At 37.6% G+C, this 20,694-nt stretch overlaps 2 protein-coding genes across 3 annotated transcripts in view; one reads left to right on the top strand and one right to left on the bottom strand.

Moving 5' to 3' along the window:
• The window catches only part of WDR7 (WD repeat domain 7), a 367,588-nt gene extending 350,685 nt beyond the window's left edge, over nucleotides 1–16,903 (top strand). For both annotated transcript variants that reach the window (XM_050944630.1, XM_050944631.1), the window contains 2 exons: nucleotides 7,229–7,333; nucleotides 13,972–16,903. In XM_050944630.1, coding sequence (XP_050800587.1) covers nucleotides 7,229–7,333; nucleotides 13,972–14,175 — 309 coding nt within the window. In that variant the 3' untranslated portion in view covers nucleotides 14,176–16,903. The remainder of the gene's footprint in view (nucleotides 1–7,228; nucleotides 7,334–13,971) is intronic.
• The window catches only part of LOC127046995 (uncharacterized), a 441,735-nt gene that overhangs the window by 253,237 nt on the left and 167,804 nt on the right, over nucleotides 1–20,694 (bottom strand). The window lies entirely within an intron of this gene.

Here is a 20,694-nt window from a genome sequence, read left to right on the forward strand (position 1 = left end):
AATTGGCCTTTTAGTTTTCCTTATCATTAAGCAATAGAGATTACATTAAAGGCACAAGGGTTTGCTTAAGTCGACATATCTTGTACATGATGTACAGTAAGAAAATATTACAATAGATTCTTAATACACGACCTCTTGTAAGTGCAGTATATCTTACTTTCTATTGTTACGTAAGCTACTGTACTTTCCCACCATCAATTATAGGGTGCATCTTCCTATTATAATTCAAGTTATAATGGTACAAACCCAGTTCTCAATAGGGAGATTATAATGTTGCCATTTAATGCCAAGTTTTAGCCTGATACAGCACATAGGCTCTCAGTGCAGGAACAATAATTATACTGTGCATATTTTTCAGAAAATAGTTTAAAAGGTTGTGCATTTCTAATTCTAGTATTTTTATTGCACAATAATAGCAAAAAGATATTTTCAGAATTAGTTGTATAGGCACTTATGCCAAATTTTTCAAACAGGTTTTCCTAAGCTCGGGAAATAAATCTGCTTTTAACCACCCCTAATGTCTTGAGCTTGAGTTTATTGACGTTAATGGCAAACTCCCATTTACTTACATGGTGCAGGGTCAGGACTTTAGTGGCCTGATTTTCAGAAGCGCTGATCATCTACAGCTCCCACTGAAGTAATTAAGATCTGTAGGTACTCAGGCACAGCACTTTTGAATATTGGTTTAGTTGCATCAGTTTAGGTATCCAAACTTGAAGATGTTTCTTGGGGTGCAACTTGGGAGCCATCATCAATACCATCCTCTCTTGCCCTGTGTACTCCAGCTGTATCTAAACCTTCCCACTTCTGTAATATTTCTAAAATGTATCCTTTTTATCTGTCTAGATGAGCAAACTTTAATCCAGAATCTCTCACCTCATGTATTGTAACCTCTTCTCCAGGATCCCTGAACCACCACTTCATTCTGCCCATACAAAAGCAACTGCTAAGATCATCTTCCCTGCAGGTTGCTTTGATCATACAGTAGAGCTTCAGAGTTACAGACACCTCAGGAGTGGAGGTTGTCCGTAACTGTGAAATGTTCATAACTGTGAACAAAGTGCAGTTTGGGCTCCAGTTCCAAGCTAGAGTCCAGCAGCTCCCTGCTCCGTGCCAGCAGCTTCCTGGCAGGCAGGTTCTTTCCCTGGGTCAGATTGCAAGCTTGTCCCACTCCCAAGCGGGGGGAGGTAGGTGAAGCAGCACAGACCCCAGTGCTGCTCCTGCTCTGCCAGCTACCCTGGGCTGGCAGTCCCAGCGTCTTCACTCCTAGATGTAAGTGGGTACTGTGTGGATGGGTTGGGGACAGGCAGCCGAAATGTGCCTGTCTTTAAGATGCAATGCAGGCACAGTACAGTACAGTGTTTGCTGCTCTTCTTTTTTTTTTTTTTTGTTTTGTCTCCACTGCTGCCTGATTGGTTACTTCACATTGTGTCCAGTTGACCGGTCAGTCCATAACTCTGGTCTGTTTGTATCTTTGAGGTTCTACTGGATTAACTTTTTCTCTCACTGGCTGCCCTTGTTTCACCGAACCAAATTCAAACTTCTTTTCCTACCTTTCAAGACCATTCACAATTCTGCCCCTCTTTATTTGACTACTCTTGTCTCTCATTGTACCAGTTTCATCTCCTACAGTCTACCAACGCCAGTTTTGTCTGACCCTTTGTCAGCTCCCCATGCAAATATTTTCATGACTTCTGTCAGCTTCCCATGCAAATATTTTCATGACTTCTTCCATCCTGTTCTTGAGTGTGGAATGTTCTCCCCTAACTGATCTGTAATGCTATCATTCTGTACTACAGATCTCTCCTTAAGAATAATTTAGCAGTGATGCCTATAAGAAATTAGTCAATTCATAATGATTTAAGTATTCATAATTATCACAAAAAATGACAGTTGTGTATAGATATATTTAAAAACTGTATCTGTTTTTGTCAAGTATTTTTGATGTCACTTGCCTTCTCAGATTGTGAGATCTTCAGGTAGGGTGCAACATGAAGCACAAAGACGCCTCAGTTTTGCTTAGAACTCCAGACACTGCCTAATGTAAATATTAGGTAATACATCAGCTGTGAATTTGGCCCAAGTAAAGCTACACAAAAAGTATTTAGCTTTTCATTCAAGTGAAAGATAGTGCTACTGTTTGACTTTTAAAATATTTATACATAGATTTCAAAGTGCTTTACGAAGATGAATAAGCATCATGACCCCAAATTTACAGATGGGGAATCTGAGATACAGAGAGTTGTGATTTTCTAAAGGTCACACAGCAGGTCAGTGGCAGGAACAGAAGTAGAATCCAATTTTTTTTGGGTGGGGGGGTCTTATGCACATAAAAATTGCATATAGGTTTTTGCTTTAGATAGAAGATGATGGATGTGATTGTAATGTTGAAGTCAGTTGGAGTTTCGCCCAAGTTAGGAATCCAGACTAGGCCTTGGAAAGATCTTTGGTTGTATGAGTTTACATGAAATATATTTCATTACAACCATTTGTGAATTGTATGTCTATTGCTGCGCAGTTTACAGGTTATAGTTTAAAGCAGTGTTTCTCAAACTGGGGTCCATGGACCCAAGGGCACTCCAGGAGGGTCCACTGGCCCTGCTTATCAACTCCTCCCCTTCCCTCCCTCAACCCCTCCTCCTCCCTCCCACCTTCCCAGTGCCTCCTGCATGCCGCTGAACAGCTGTTCCCTGGCGTGCAGCAGGCACTGGGAGGGTGGTGGAGGAGTGGGGAGGGGACATGCTCAGTGGAGGGGGAGGAAAGAGGCTGGGGAGAAGAGGGGTGGGGCTTTGGGGGAAGGGGTGGAATGGGAGTGGTGCCTGGGGCTGACAGAGGAGCTTGGGGGTCTGCAAAAAATTATAAATCAAAATGGGGGTTCTCACATTGCTAAAGTCTGAGAACCGCTGGTTTAAGGTATATGTGAGAAAATGTTACGTGCCACTAGTGGTTGAGTATTATGTCTTTTAAATAATTCCTTTACATTTCATCTGCTACAAAAGGTTTGAACTTTTAATTAACATTTTTTATGGCAGTTGTCCAAGAGATTGTAATTGCATGCTGCTAATTTAATCAAGTTTGGACATAAATGATTATGTCAATCAGTAGGAAAGGAACAGTGCTGCAAGCCTGTGCATCCCAAGAGCTTTCCCATTTTCAGAAGGGCAAGTCATGCTAAAACATGCCAAGTATGTGCTTTGCTGGGAAATATGTACTGTAGTTTTTGGCAGTCATAAGTCTCTTTACTTTTTAAACCTAAATACCTTTTTAAATATTAGAAACTTGAAATTCTAAAATAAAATCGTATGTATTTTAAGACTTAATTATGCATTTTCCATTACTTGTAGATTTTTCAGTATGAGCACTAAATTCACCAAAAATAGAAAAGATGTTAAAAATATCAAAATCTGTTATTGTAAGGTAGTCAAGTAGAACAAAGTTCAGGCCATGCAAGAATTTACATAATAAAAACAACTTAGTTTGACAGGTTAGTTTGCCCATAAAAGAATTATTACTCCCACTTAACAATAAACTCCCAAGTAAATATTTTAGACATGCAATTTACAACTGATTTTTTAACCTAAGTATTCTTTAAAAAGCAATTCAATTAAAGCCATATTTTGTTAAGATACCTGACAAATGGCTTTGATTTGATTTAAAAACTGCAAGTTGGCAAGAGATTTGTTTGTAAAGTGATTTAATTCAATTTTATAGGCTGAGAGGTTATTAGCACATTGAAAAGAAATTGTCAAAATATTTAAAACAGAAATGTTGACTAAAAGCACACGCCTACGTTTACATTGACTTGAATGGTTTTGGTGCTCTATCTGGATATTTGATAGGTTTCAACATTTTTGTAAATAAGAATGTACATAACAGATTGTAGAGGCTTCAAATGATCTCTCGTGGTCTTTGGGACAATTAGATATGAAAATGGCCTAAGTACAAATTTACACAAAAATAGATTCCTTGATGGGACTCTGGTATTGCTTTGCTGAATTTGAGAGAGAGAGGGTGGGGGAGGCTTTTTCTGGCCAAAGTTTAAGAGATTTAGCATGTGGAGACACCATGCTTATAAATTAATAATAATAATATATAATTAATAATTAATACATAGCTCTTATATAGTTCTTTTCATTCTTATAGACCCTTTTGTCCTGTCCTTGATCCTGCACCCCTTGAGCATCCAAAATGCTCAGTGATGTCACTGGGAGTTTTAAACATGCAAGGAAAACAGGCTCAGATCAGGTCTAATGCAGCAGTATCCACCCTGTGGCCATTAAGGCTCTAAATTCTGGCCCCAAAAACAATTGCGTTAAGAACATTTCAGTTGGTTACAAATTGAGAATGTGTTCCATTTGCACACACACAGACACACACACACACGCCTCCCATTCCCTATTCTGTCTCTGTTTTCCTGATTATTCTCCTCTCCTGTTGGTATGTGAATAAAGTGAAGGGGTAGGTTTTGAGCATTTCAGACTTTACTAAACTGCACTGGCCTCAGCCACCTTTCTCCCCCTGCAGAGGATCAAGGCTCATTGCAAGGGAAAGTAGTTAGAGGACAAGACTTGCCTGTAGAGAATGTGGATGATTTGTAACACCTGTCAAGAATGGTCTAAGTATACTTGGTCCTACTTCAGCATAGGAGGCTGGATCAGATGACCTCTTGAGGATTCTTCCAGCCCTACATTTCTGTGATTCTGTGATTTGATGGCTCTGAAATCAACCTATTTTGTATACTTGTGAGGATGAAGATTTTCGTTTGCATTGACCAGCAAATACGTTTTCATTTGCTGATGTCAGGAGACCTGCTGAGAAGGAGTGATTTCTAAAAATGTATTCAAGCAAGCACATAGGTGCCAAAGCAAAATGTGTATTGTAATAGCAGGAATACCTATTCTTAATGCAAGTGGAGGTTTTTCTGTGTACAAAGTGGCACGCTGTCAAACTTTGCAGGTGTAGTTTCTGGGGCTTGTTTGAAAATTTAGTCTTGAGCATTTTTCTCATTTGTTATTGTAATGTTATCATATGTTCCTTCAAATAGCACCTTTCTTGTTTCACGCAACAGAGAATGGAGTGTGCTTACTGTCTGTAAGCTTCAGAAATATTGATTGCTGTCATTGTAATGGTTATAATGAATTTTATGGTGACATTTCAAATTTAAATATATCATGTCATATGTTCTTTCCTTGAGTTACTGCTACCATGGGATGATAAACTCCCACTGTAAAAATATGTCATGTTAATGTTGTGCAAAGACTCTCTGGTCCAGTAATTTAATTATTTCATTTTATTTTAAATTAATTTTTTCCTTTTGCGTCCTCTGATTTACATTTGTTTAATTATGATAGATAAACATAGGGTCCTATTCTATCTTATCTTATCTATGAAGCTTTTTGAGCCATATAAATAGTCGAAAGCCATTCATGGATACTGACTTCACAGCAGGAGGAGGAAAGGTCAGTTCTGCTACACAGAGGTCAAAGAAAAAAAAACTTCACCAAGAGGAGATCTCACGCAAATAACCTCCCAACATCTTACTATGGGCCTCTCCGCTCTTGAAGTTCTGTGGTCCCCTGAAGAGAAGTGATAACTACCTATGGCAGCCCAAGATAGGAAGAAAAAAAAATAAGCACCAATCATGGTCAAAGGCATGGTTTGGTTTGGTTTTTAAAGAGTACCTGCCATTAAGGATCAGAGAGAAAGAGGTTAACTTCTAATCATGAAAGACAAGCAGGGGGCTCCTATTGGGATTACACAAGAATCATTTAACCACCCTCAACCTATTTGAGAAAAAATCTTGATTGTCTCTCCTCTCCCCAGTGTCCCATTTGCCATTTATTCAAGTGAGAGAATGGTGCACATGGTGGTTCTTTTTTTCTGTGGCAAACCCAATGAGAGAGACTTCCCTCCCGCACACCACCTTTGAAGGTGTATACAAGCTGGCAGAATGTCAGTCAACCTGTAAATAATCATTGTTAGGACAGCAGGAAATGTATTCAGTATGCTGTGGGCCTCTCCAAAGGTCACAGCCCTGAACCTAATGTCCACATAAAATAATCAAGCAGGATGGAGTCTGTGATTGTAATACTGGAAGTGGTGGTCCCTAATTTGCTATCATCTAGTTCCTAATTCGACATTACACGGCAGCTGGAACCCCTGGCAATAGGCAGGAGACATCTTCACTGAATAGCTATGGGGATCCACATTATTTCTCTGGACCAGCTGCCACAAGAGGCTGCTGTATCCTTGATAGCACCTATTTATGCAGGGGTGGAGAAAATGTTGGGGAGCTATTCAAAAATAATATCTACAAATTCATTGGAATTTAGCAGTCTCCAAAGATTTACAAGACACAGGTGAAAAATTCTCTGAGGTTTCAAACATAAGACATGAGATTTGGAAGCTGGGTAACCAGAAAGACTCGCTGATCGTGTGACTATAAAGCTGTAGATGGGATGTCATTCCCTAACTGCTAGTTCCATTTTAACCACAAAACATAACAGGTATAGGTATCATCACCTTCCCAGCAGATGAAGGTTGGCAAGTAAATGCTTGAAATTGTTCAACCAAATGTTTCTGAACAGTCAGCTTCTGAATCTCATGCCTGATATTTTAAACCAAGAGTTTTAGCACTGTTAGTACAAATAACCAAGAGAAGAATAATTCCCTTTTCTTCTAGTTAAGGTCATAATTTTGAAAGTCTGAATCTTTTTCTGCTGTTCTATCAGAACATTTCTTCAGAATCCCTGAAAATGGACAATGTTCTCTTACTTGTATGCAAAACCACCACAATTGGCATCATTGTTAACAGTCTCTGCAGAGAAAGCAAGGATGGCATGGAGACTTTATTACTCTTGTATCTAGTTTAGGACTGATGTACAACAATGGAGTAGCACAGGGAAGCTTCAGCTCTGCTGTACATGCTGTACCTGTTCTGAGAACACACAGAGAGAGGCCTTCTGCCTCCCAGGCTGTCACAGTGCTACCTTACCCTATCACTAAATTCATTCTCATGTATGAAATAATGAAATTATATTTGGTTTTCAGTTTGCCAAACTATGATCTCTTCACTATACTTCGTTTTAACTGACAATTATGACCTACATTTATAAGTCATTTCTATAGATACACACACTGTTAGCTTTGTATTCAGTTTGTGTCTGTGTGGCACCGCAATGGTGCTGAGTAATTGATCTTCTAAACTACATTTTTTCCTCTTTGTTAGACTATCCATGGCCACAAAGGGCCAATAACTGCTGTGGCTTTTGCTCCTGATGGACGGTACCTTGCCACTTATTCCAACACAGACAGTCACATCTCCTTTTGGCAGGTAAGAATATACACAAAAGGCAAAGAGATATATGCAATGCTAGTATTGTAAATGAGGTTGAGTTTTGGCATTTGTGGACAACTTTTTGGATCTTTTTTAAAAATGTTATTCAGTACTAGTGTAACCTCTGACAAAGGGGAAAAATGTATCATTATAGCTGAAATCACAAGCATTCCAAAACTCAGGAAATTCCAAAACTTAAAGCTGAAACCACAACATCAGTGCTGTCATTTTGGACAATCTGTATACAGAGCTATATCTCCACACTGGTTCTTCTCTTACTTCCCCTTATTTTAGTGCCCCACTAGTTCTTTTTCATATGCTGTCTGCGATGCTCTCACACAGGCATGCTGATAAAGGGTAACATTTTCAAAAGTGACATAGGCCCTTAGGAGTTTAAGTACCATTGAAAATCAATGGGATTTAGGCCCCCTGGATGCCTAAATCACTTAAACATTAGATCGAGGCTCCTTAGTTTCTTAGGGTAACATTTTGACAAATTTATTCACTCCTGTTATCTGTATAAGTAGATTATAACTTGTATAAATATATAAGTTGAATAAAAATATATGTATTAACAGATGAGCTCCTTGCAGTATGGGCCTCTGTCTATCTTAGGTGCTGATAGATTGCCCATTACTTAGTATTATCTGAGCATCTCATAATTTTTATATATATATAAAATATCCTCACAACACATCTGTGAAAAAGGGAAGTACTATTATTCCCATTTACAAATGGCGAACTGAGGCATAGAGAGACCACACAACTTTAACAAGCAAATAGGAAGGTTGTGGCATGGCACTGAACTGAACCTGGATCCTTGAGTTCCAGGAAGCTAATACCCTATCCATTAGACCACCCTCCTCTGTTTGCATTTTATATCTGTGATGATGTCTGTGATTACCAGTGCTCCTACATAAATAATAATATATACCTTTGTTTTACTGTTTTTAAATGTAAAGTGAGTATTACAGTAACTCCTCACTTAAGTTGTCCCCATTAACGTTGTTTCGTTGTTACGTCGCTGATCAATTAGAGAACATGCTCGTTTAAAGTTGCGCAATGCTCCCTTATAACATTGGCAGCCACCTACTTTGTCCACTGCTTGCAGAAAGAGCAGCCCATTGGAGCCAGCTGGTGGGGGCTTGGAACCAGGATCGACCGGAAGCCCCCTTATCAGCTTCCCGAAGTTCCCTGTGCATCAGCCGCCCAGCAGGCTATCAATTGCCAGGCAGTTCAGCTGTCCCTCCCACCACTGCCATGTGCTGCTCCTGCCCTCTGCCTTGGAGCTGTTCCCGGGAACCACCTACTTACTGTGCAAGGGGGAAAGGAGGGGTGCTAATGTCAGGGTGTCCCCCTCCCCCTGCTCCTGCCCCCCCAGTCCTTTACCCCATCACCACAGAGCGGTGGGAAGGGGGGAATGACACAACAGGGCTCAGGACGGAGGGAGCTTGCTGGCAGCAGCTGTTGTCTCAACTTGCTGATCTACTTAAAAAGGCAATGTACTTAGAGTGCGGTCAGCGTACTTAAAGGGGCAGTGCACGTCTATCTCACACACAGAATGTGTGTTTCTATCTTTCTCTGCCATGCTGTCTCCCCTCCTTCCATTCGTGCTGCCTTGTAGAGTGTGAGGCTACATTAACAACAATGTGTTAGCCCTTGAGGGCTCAGCTGAGTGCTAGTTCAATATTTTGCAGTAAGGCATTCCTTGGGAAATATCCCACCCTCTGACTCCAACACCTCAACCAAGATTCACAATCATCATTGCTGTGTACAGTATTATATTGTTTTTTTTAAACTTGTAGAGTGTGTGTGTGTGTAGTCTTTTGTCTGGCAAAAAAAATATTTCCCTGGAACTTAACCCCCCTATTTACATTAATTCTTATGGGGAAATTGGATTCACTTAACATTGTTTCACTTGATGTAGCGTTTTTCAGTAACATAACTACAATGTTAAGTGAGGAGTTACTGTACTGTGTTTTTTGTTCATGTGCACACTAAGAATATGTAACCTCTAGGTAACTCGAGAACGTTCTTAAGTTTGGAACTTCATGGACTAATACTATATTCTTAATAAAATACCCATACTTTCATAGCTTGTATTGATGTCCTGTAGATGTAAGGGTACACTGATGGTTGACCAAATAAGAGCCTGCACTTAGTGAGTAGGCCCTCTAAGCAGGTGTTTGAGGTTTTTTTGTTTGTTTGTTTTTATATCCTTTAAATTAATTTTTATGTTAAGGCTTGAGAATTTGATCTCAGTATTTTAATCAAAATTCTTATTATTGTTAATATATATTTATATTATTTAGGGCCAAAAGTGAACTGTGCACTTTATAAAAAGCAGGATGACAACATCCCTACCCTTTCGAGTTTAAATTAATAGTTTGAACAATCTTTTTCTTTCTTATGTTTGTTTTTAATAGCGCAAAGGGCACAAGAACAGAACCCTATGCAAAGTTGAGCCTTATCTCTTTAGACTTTTTTTTTCCTTAAAAGACTTTGCAGTTGGGCTTGGTGATGGGGTAGATTTGGGTTGCTCAATCCCTTTTTTCCTCTGGAGCTAAGAGTTCAAATTCTATTTCAGATCACCAGTATAAAGGATTTTAGTAGTTGCAGTTTAGTTCCCCTTTGATCATAGCAAAACATCAGCACTCAGTTTAGCATGATTGGCAGAACCCAAGAGACAAAAGGAAGGAAATTGCCAGTCAGAGTAAAGGTTTGTTGGCAAAGCTGGATGGGGAAATGTGTACAGCACTACCCTCATTTATGCATAACCTGTCCCTAGCTTTCTTGTGCAATCAATTCATATGTAATTCCAAAAGAAAAAAATATTGGCATTAATGTATTGAGGTATTAATTGCTTTACATTTAGTTTCCATTCATATTTTTAAGAAATTAGCATTCACCTGTACCTACATGTCATTAAGAGTTTTAAAACATGTGCATTTAAATAGGAAAACCAACTCAAATGGCCAAAGGATGTAAAAGTGTTTTTAAATTATAAACTTAAATAATAGTTATCTGAAAAACAGTGGGCTTGATCCTGCAGTTCATGCAGGCAAAATAGCCATCGAAGACAGTGGGAGTTTTGCCAGCAGTAAGACTACAAGATTGGACCCAGTATTCCTGCAGACATTAGTTAATGGTTTTTTAAATTTTCCACAATTTTTTGTGTCATTCAGTAATACAGTATATGCCACAAAATGTACTGAATTATTATCCATCATATATTGTGCTTTCTGAAATAGTGAATAAAAACAGTAAAAATGTTCAACCATCAGTACATATACTTAGTTTAACTTCCTGGGAAAGCAATCAGGCTTATTGATTTTGATCTTTTACATAGAATCATTGAAAAGGGACCTCACTTAAAAAATCTTCAAACTCGGGCACAGGTTTAAAAATGTGAATTGCCAGATTTTACTGTGTGTAAATCCGTTCATGTTAAGCTGGCTTTTACATAAAGAGTTAAATGTACCTATGCATTTAGTTTTAAAATGTGACCTCGTGCACTAGTGATTTTTTTCCCCTCTGTGTTCTATTCAGCACTATTATTAATGCAGGAAAATCAGTAACATTAGTCATCTTAAAAGGGTTATTACTCAAGATGATTTAAATTGTGAAAATGTCAGTGGTGCTTGCATGCTCCCTGCTAGAGATGCCATGATTTACACTCTCTGACACCATTCTGCTGCTGAGAAGGACTAGAAAAAGTAATGGCTTATATTTTGTACTGATCAGAATTCAGAACATGGTGTCAGCAATAACACATCTTAAATGTCCGAAGATTTGCCTTGGTTTCATGTGCCCCATCCTAGGTATACAGCTGGACTATCATCTACCTATTGTATAGAAATCCTAGCATCCTAATGCATTTTTATATAGGGAGGCTTTCAAGAGTATTGGAGCATTTAAGAGAATGGAAGTTTTTGAGGGAGTTTTTCTTGTTTTTAAAACATATAACAAAATATAATTCAAAAATATTAGCCAATTTTTCAAAGAATATAGATCAACAGATATTTTTAAAGGTTTCGTCTCTTAATATTTTGTTAATATAAATACCAGAAAGAAGGTGAAACTTTTGTTGTTGTTTTTTGAAAGATTATCACAGAATCATAGAAATGTAGCGCTGGAAGACATCTTGAGAGATCATCAAGTCCAGCCCTCCTGCACAGAGGCAGGACCAAGTAAACCTAGACCATCCTGAACAAGTGTGTGTCCAATTGGTTCTAAAAAACCTCTAATTGTGGGGATTCCACACCCTCCCTGGAAGCCTGTTCAAGAGCTCTCAACTACTTTGAGTTAGAAAGTTTTTCCTAATATCTCCCTTGTTGCAGATTAAGCCCATTACTTCTTGTCCTACCTTGAGTGGACATGGGGAACAGTTGATTACCGACCTCTTTTATAATAGCTTTTAACATATCTGAAGACTATCAGATCCCTCTCCCCTCATAGTCTTCTTTTCTCAAGCCTAACAAACCCAGAGTTGTTTTTTTTAAACTTTTCTCATACATCAGGTTTTCTAAACCTTTTATCATTTTTGTTGCTCTTCTTCAATTTATTCATCTCTTTCCTAAAGTGTGGTGGCAGAATTGGACACAGTACTCCAGTCCGGGCCTCACCAGTGTCAAATAGAGCAGGACAGTTACATCCCATGTCTTACATATGACACTCCTGATGATACGCCCCAGAATGATATTTGACTTTTTTGCAACTGCATCACATTATTGACTCATGTTCAGATTGTGATGCACTATAATTCCCAGATCCTTTTCAGCAGTACTACCACCTAGCCAGCTAGTCCCCATTTTGTAGTTGTGCATTTGATTTTTCCTTCCTAAGTGAAGTACTTTGCACTTATCTTTACTGAATGTCATCTTGTTGATTTCAGACAACTCTCTCATTCTCTAATTTGTCAAGGTTGTTTTGAATTCTAATCCTGGCCTCCAAGTGCTTGTGATCCCTCCCGGCTTGGGGTCATCCACAAATTGTATAAGCACATGGTGGGAGGGGTAAGGGGAGAGAGAGGTCAGTGGTTTGAGCACTGGCCGGCTAAACCCAGGGTTGTGAGTGCAATCCCTGAGGAGGCCATTTAGGGATTTGGGACAAAAATCTGTCTGGGTACTGGTCCTGCTTTGAATAGGGGGTTGGACTAGATGACCTCCTGAGGTCCCTTCCAAGCCTGATATTCTGTGATTCTCCACTCCATTATCCAAATCATTAATGAAAATATTGACTAGTACTGGACCCAGGACTGACCCCTGTGGGACCCCATTAGAGATACGCTCTCCCTGTTTGACAGGAAACCATTGATAACTACTCTTTGAGTACAGTCTTTCAACCACCTATGCACTCACCTTATTAGTAATTTCATCTAGACCACACTTCCCTAGTTTGCTTATGAGAATGTCATGTGGGACTCTGTCAAAAGCCTTTCGAAAGTCAAAATATATCACATCTACTACTTCCGTCCATCCACTAGGCCAATAACACCATCAAAGAAAATTAGGTTGGTTCAGCATGATTTGTTCTTGACAAATCCTTGTTGACTATTTCCTATAACCATATTATCCTACAGATGCTTACAAATTGATCCAGTATTTTTCCGAGTAACTGAGTTAGGTTTACTGGTCTGTAATTCCTTGGGCACGCTTTGTTCCCCTTTTTAAAGATGGATGTATTATGTTTGCCCTTCTCCAGTCCTCTGGAAATTCACCAGTCTTCCATGAGTTCTGTTATGGCATTGGAACCACTCTTGCTCTGTCATGTAGATATACTTCAGCATCCAAAAGGTCTCTTCCATCTCTAATTTTTGTGATTTTAACATGTTTAAATATATATTCCAGCAGAAATATGTTATAATTTATAATTTTTGATTGCCTACTGCAGTTCTGAAATGATAGTGTTAAATGAATATAAAGAAGTTGTAGGTGATATTTTTTATTTAATATGTTAAGTGATAGACTTCATTATAGGTTTAAGCTAATACGTTGGTTCAGATCTCACTGTTTAATTTAAAGTAGATAGAATTAAAAGAAAATGGACATTTTAAAAAGGCCAATGGTGAGACTGGAACTAATTTCTTACCACTAATTCTGTTTCTAAACTTTGCTGAGTTTCCATGCCTTGCAAAAGATTGTAACTTACAAAAAACAGAAACTTGGCTGTATTTTATTTCTCCATTTAGTCCAGTTTAAAAAAAAATCATTTTCATCATGTCTTGCAGGGAAAAAAGAGAGTAGAACTTTTTAAAATATGGCTGTAAAAGTATCGTTTAAGATAATTTCAAGTCTACAGATCTGTAGGAAAAAGGAAAGCAGTAAAATATGCACTACTAAATTTAGCACAACTAGTTTCGTTTTGCAGAGTTGTGTATAGAGTTAATTAAGCATTTGCAAACATACTGCTTAGATTCTCAGCATCTCTTTAGTTTAAGAAACAGTGTTTTTTGGTTAACTAAATAAAATTTTAATTGAAGGTCATTAGAGAGGGCAGCCACAGTTGCTGGTACTGGCAAGTATTATTAGAAGTTTTCTGTAAAAAAAGAGAAAAGGCTTTGTTTTACATTAAATTATTCTTCACAAGAAGCCCTTTGGTTTCAGTGTTGACTCTCTCTTTTTCTGTTACTGCAGATGAACACCTCTCTTTTGGGAAGTATTGGAATGCTGAATTCTGCACCTCAGCTCCGCTGTATTAAAACATACCAGGTGCCTCCTGTCCAGCCTGCCTCACCAGGTTCACACAATGCACTCAAATTGGCACGGCTGATCTGGACTTCCAATCGCAATGTTATTCTTATGGCTCATGATGGCAAAGAACATCGATTTATGGTCTAGAGTCAAGCTCTCTATTGCTAGAAATACATTTTTTTTGGTTGTAAAATTCCCTGTAATTCTCTTTCTCTGTTCTTTTGTAACACTGGATTACCCACACCAGTGCCTATATAAATCATCCAATGGGACCAGCCAGACTGCAACATTTCTGCATGGTTCCCTAGAGCAGAATCTTGCTTGTGCCAGCTATTGATTCAGAGGTATGCCCACCAGCTCAACCAAATGAGGTTATTCTATCATCATGTAGTTTTTTCTTGCTGTTAATAGGAGGGACGAAGATGGCTGTTGGGAATGCTCTTGTTGCTTGGTGCAACAGAAGCTGAAAAATATCAGTAACACTGAGGTTTCACTCCTTGACTAGATCAGCATTTTCAGGAATCATACCCCAATCTCTGAAGTTGGGCTGAATCAAGTCACTTTTGCATTTTAGACTGAAGTAATGCAGAGCAGTCCTAATTATAAATATTATTTTCCTTTTGAAGTTCTTAAAGAATCTTATTGTTTACCAGAAAGGTTCTATGTTTACATGTACTTTCTTCTAGTGACTATAGGGTGATCATTGAGTGAGGTGTCATAGGCTTTAGCAGTTAGCTTCTTGGGGATAACTGCCATGGAATTCATGAGAAAGTATATGAGGAATTAGGTTTTCAGGACAAGAGTAGCCTTTGTTCTCATTTTGAAGAAGCATTTTTCCTCATATAAAGTTTAAATTCTTGATTGAATTGGAAGTTATGGCATACTAGGTCATTGTTTTTGTGACCTGGAAGAAAGAATTGAGCAGTCAACATGTAAATACTAAGAATCTCTTAAAGAGGGGGAAAGGAAACTTGAAAAAAAAGAATACTTATGCACAAAGGTGTGTTTTTTCTGTATCCCCTTTGCTTCTACTGCAGATATTTGTATTTTAAAAAGAGCTTTCTCTTTCCCACTGGTACTGGAACTCGCAGGGAAATGAGAATCCTGCATTTATGCCATCACATCCTGTTGCTGTATAAATTATTGCAGTGTTGCAAACTCACAGTTTGGCTTCACTGAAGGACTGAGGAGTAAAAATGCAAATATGCTTGATGGAAACACAGATATAATGGATATTGAGCAACTGAAAAATTATGGCAAATATGTAAAAGGTGAGTTAGTTGTTATTTGAGTCCAGTGTATTTAAACATTTTCCCCATTCTTCTGTAATGTTGTCATTGTTCACATTTTCCCTCTTTCTTACATATCTAATTTTGTGAAATATCTAATAATGTGAAAAATATGCTGGTTTATGTGTAAAATAAAAAAAAATCCCAAAAATACTATTTTATTTAAATGTATTAATATAAGTGTTTGTACAGCTTTTAGTTTCTTTGCCATTTTTGTCTGGAAAGCTCACAAAAGAGAGAAGGCTCACATTAAATGATGACACATGAAGTTAAAGGCGATGCTTGCCAGAAAATCCAACAGAATGGGAATAAATGAACAAAGAAAGTAATGGCTTCTAAATTTCAAGTGCATTTTTTTCTAGAGGCAGTCTGTATAGTACACTATACATGAAAGTAGGATCTACAGTCCAGAATCAACATATCTGTGGTTTACTATAATTTTTACGAACAGAGTAAGAAATTAAGACCTTTAGGAATGTTTATCTCATATTGCTGTAAATTTTATTCTTTCCAACTATGGCAAGGCTGTAGCATATAGTGGTGGTAAAATTCTGTAGTAGAATTTTTGATGCTTTTCTTTAAAGTAAACTTATGCAACATGCATGTACATTGTATTTATAAAGAGAGATATATGTAGGCCTCCATGACAAGAAGCAAAGAAATACACAGCATATACACAATTTGTCTGTAGAATCGAATGCTATAGTGCTACATTTAAGTATAGGCATATGAGGAAAATTAAAAGGTACATTTTATTCATTCTCCCATAGGCATTCCAAAGTTATATTTACTTACGTTATAATATTTTTCAAGTACATATATGTTTACTTTTAAAAGCTAAATGGAAACACATTAGCAATGGGTATGCTAAAGAAGATTTTCTTTAGTATGCAGTAAAATATTTTGCATTACACGTATAATAAAAAGTTTGCTTTAAACTATAAATTTAATAGATTACAAAAAATTGTAAAAGAAAGGGGGAAATCTACTTCCAGTATTGAACAATAGTTAAATGTAGCAAAAGCTAAATTAGCAAAATTTTCAGAAGATTATGACAACTTCTGCAAATGTTTTATACAATACATCTAGCGCAACAGTCAGGATTACAATCTAATGTGGAGTTAGTGTTACTTGGCTAGAAAATGCAGTAATGCTTAGTGGGTGGAAATAGATTATCTCACTGCTTAACTAATATTTGCACATTAGTTAAACGCAAATCTCCATTTCAGTGACTTTGTCAACCCTACTCCCAAATTTCATCACAGATTAGATTTCTCAGTACTGCAGTAAAATTTGTGTTGTCATTCCAGTGTAAGCTTTTAGTATTTTATTGATTTGTTAGTACTGTATTTGGACTTGTCCTTGTAAATGTGGAGACATATGTGGCTTTATTGGCAGTTTACAAGCTAAAGATGATATGATGAAATAACTGTATGAAAATGTTGTAATGATTGAAGTCACTGTATATGGTAAATGATGAAAATGTTTGCCTCTCAAGAAATTTCTTGATGATTCCACTTAAATGCTACTGTATGTACTAATGCTATGTACATATGTTTGTGAAATAAAAACTGAATAGTATTGAAGGACATTGTTCCTATATTATCATCCTAACTGTGATGTAATGCATCCTTAGTTCCATGACTTACTTGACATTCATTTTTATATTTCTTATGCACAGAAATACATTCTTACATTTATTTGAATAAGGTTACATTTCACAAAGTTGGATGAAAATTCATGTTCAAGAAACTCAAGGCCTTCTTAACAAAAAAGGAAGTCGGAAAGTGCTGAGGGAAAGCCATTATCTCTTCTGTCTATGAGAACAGTGTGAGTCAACCAGTTAAAGAGAATGATGATCTTCCAGAACCTCAACAACACCGTCTGTAATATGTGTAAAGCTACGCTCTCTTCTTGTTATTCCAGTCCTAGATCTCTCTTAAGAGAGAGAGTAATTGAACCAAATTATGCATCGAGATTTTCTGACATGGCTTACTGTCCATTGGGAGCTGAGCTGAGATTATTACATTTGTTTAGTGTAATAATACTTTGGATTTGAATTTGCATCCCCTGTAGTAAAAAAGCATGATTGCATTTGAGCAGGAATAACAAAATTGATCGTTATTGCTGAAAAAGGTTTACAGCATAAGCAGTAAATGTAATCTTTCTCTTAGTGATCAGATAAGATAGTACAGTTTGAATTGAGTCAATCATTTACATAACAAGACTTCAAAAAAATAGATAAACACAAAAGGAGTTGGTTGCAACATATTTGAGTACTCAGTTTTCAAGGTGTGTGTGTTTAAAATCATTCATGACTTAAATATTTTCTCATAGGTAAAATATGCTCAATAACAGTTGTGTTGGTGATCACATAAACTGATCAAATGTGGAAAGGGCATGACATTAATAGGAAGGTAAAGCCAGGCAGTGCTGGATGAACTTTCACCTTTCACCTCTTCAGCTGACAGACAGAGTTGAGTGTTGAAAAATCAATACTTAGGAGCCAGGAGGGAAATATTTTCAACCTCTAACTAGAGAATGTATTTTGACAAGGCCAAGATAATCCAAGCTGCACAGGAGAAAGAGAAACGAAGACTCATTTTTAAAGCTTGACACTTCAAGGTGTTTTTGTACAATGGTTTAGAGAAAGCGTCGATACATACAAATACCAAAGGTCAAAAAGAAAAGCCAGAAGAATTTCAAAAATTAGATGCACACTGTTTCCTTGCTGTTTACTTTCCAAATAAAGACTACAGTTAGATTTAGCTTGTAAATATATTTTTTACATTAAGTGATCTCAGAATTTACCAGCTCACCCTGGTTTACTAGAAATTAGAAAATACCAGAAGTCTGTATTTTGCCTTAAGCACTTTAATTATGTGGTAAATCTGCTTACTGCCTGCTATATATCTATAGTCAAGCACTTTTATTATTTATGATTTGGCATGATTTCATTTTGATGCAAAATGATCAATATTTGTCATTTATGCAGCAATGTAATATTGTCTTCCTTGGGTAATTTAATATCTGGTTTTATATATGGTGTGCACCATATAGAATTTTTTAAATTTCTATAGTACATTTTTTACACCAAAGCTGCTTTACAAATCAACTAATTACTTGCTGGTGGTGCGGAGACCAATTAGGCAAATGGAGCAACCATTTTGTCTTTAGTGATAGCTCTTACCTTTATAATCAATGGTATTGAGAGATGGAATGGAATTTCCCCTACACATTTGTAAAGTATTATAGAATCCTTAGCATGGACAACCAGCAGAAAAGAGTAGAATATAGAAGGATCCAAAGGCTTATACATGTATTGCAGTGTTGGTACTGATTAGGAATATAAATTCAAGTCCTAGGATTGGACATGAATCCACACCTTTAACTCAGAGGTGAGATACCATATGAAGACTAGTTTTACATGAAAAAAATTGCAGTTCAGAATTATGTAAACGATCAAATTTGTGCATGGGGGCATTTACTACAAAGTGTAATAGTACTGTCATGAAATGTTGTCTAGAGCACAGCAGTGTTTTGTACAGCCTGGAAAGAGGAGGGAATGTATGATAGACCGTGATCTGAATTCATGTTGAAGTGACAGGTTTCAGAGTAGCAGCCATGTTAATGTGTATCCACAAAAAGAACAGGAGTACTTGTGATACTTTAGAGATTAAAACAAATTTATTTGAGCATAAGCTTTCATGGGCTACAGCCCACTTCATCGGATGCATAGAATGGAATATATAGTGAAGAGATAAATTGAAGTGAGGCAAGCCAGAGATAAGGATTTTATGGTAGGGGGATAGAAAGAATTGGCTTGTGAACATGTAAAGGAAACAAAAGTATAGAGGGGAGGAAACAGGATTATGACTTCCAAGGGCAGAGCAAGTTCAGGAGGGAGTGAATGACTGTCACAAGGCTCAGATGGAGGAGGGTGTAGTGCTGGAAGTTGGTCAGGAAGAGGCTAGTAATAGAGTTAGTGAGGGCAGCTACACTGAATGACAAAGTGGATTAGAAGGTTTTGGCGGTGAGCGGGGGACCTTCAAGGCAGTGGTATGAGGGTCACACTCTAGAACCTTGGAGGTAAAAGGGCAGAGGCAGCTGAAGTGGCAGAGAGGATCAAGGGAGGGATTTCTGTGGCATACAGACTACAAGAGCATGAATGAAGGCTGAGGGGGGGGAAAAAGCCGATTGAGATAAGGGATGGTATATTTGTGCTTTGTCAATTACACAAGCACGTTATCTCCCACATGATACTCAGTGTGAATTGGTGCAAATTACTTAATGGCTATATCCTAATGGTACGTAATACTAACAGCATCACAGATGGTCCAACCAAAAAAATTGTATAAAAAATTACACTAAACTTTTCAGGCTTGTTGCACTTAGTTACATCAAACAGAAAGGAAGGCATGCCTTGCCTACTTTTGTATGCCACTGTGCTGGTGCTTCTGTAGCATCCCTGTGCAATTAAAAAGAGCCTCATTACAAGTGTAGTGTATGGAACTCTTGCTTCTAAATCTTATAAATCCATACGGTGAATGTTGAATGTTTGTCGGTGATAAAACTCCCTTGACTTCAGTAGGGGCAGGATTTCCCTCATAATTGGTGTTAAATGTCCTCTTCAAAGTCTGTCAATCACACCTGAAAACACGGCTGCTTCAAAATGCAAACTACGGAGGTTGGCACAAGCTAAATTCCATGAAATGTATCCATCAAAGATTTTGCCAAATAGCATGATGCTACAGTTTTACATTGTGTAGTTTTCTTGCAGACAATGGACATCCCTCGCAGCTGACTCACATGCATTTAAACACATCTTGCTCTGTTTTAGTTAAAACATTAAAGAGCTATGTTCTCATTTGGATGGTGGCTTAATTCCCAAAACTTTAAGATAAGAATATACCTATTAGGGCACAATCAAAACTGTCAAGCAAATATCACTATAGTTATAGTATATACTTCACAAAAGTGTTAAGTAAAAGGCTTTTAAAGCCTTTTGAAATGACTTTACAAGGCATGTTAACCAGATAATACAGAAAACTGCAGTGCAAGCTTAGAGGATAAATCCAAAGCCTGAAAAAGAACGTTTTAGAAATGTGTAGATTTGGGTCTTATATAGTGCCTGTTTTAATAAAAATAAAATAAACCCTTTACAAGTAGGCTAATGTCTGCAAGTAAATGGAGGAACCTTTGTATGCTTAACATCTCACACATTTAGAACCTATTTTGTTAATGAGGAGTATTGGAGAAGAACCAAAGTTATTCCCTGTCCTCTGTGGTAAATGCTGAGGAAGCTTTAATTATCAACAGAGACCAACAGAAGAGCCCCAAGTTGAATACATCATCTGATGGACAGCATCTTTGACAG

Source organism: Gopherus flavomarginatus, chromosome 3 (assembly GCF_025201925.1).
Source record: "Gopherus flavomarginatus isolate rGopFla2 chromosome 3, rGopFla2.mat.asm, whole genome shotgun sequence".
Taxonomy (NCBI): Eukaryota; Metazoa; Chordata; order Testudines; family Testudinidae; genus Gopherus; species Gopherus flavomarginatus.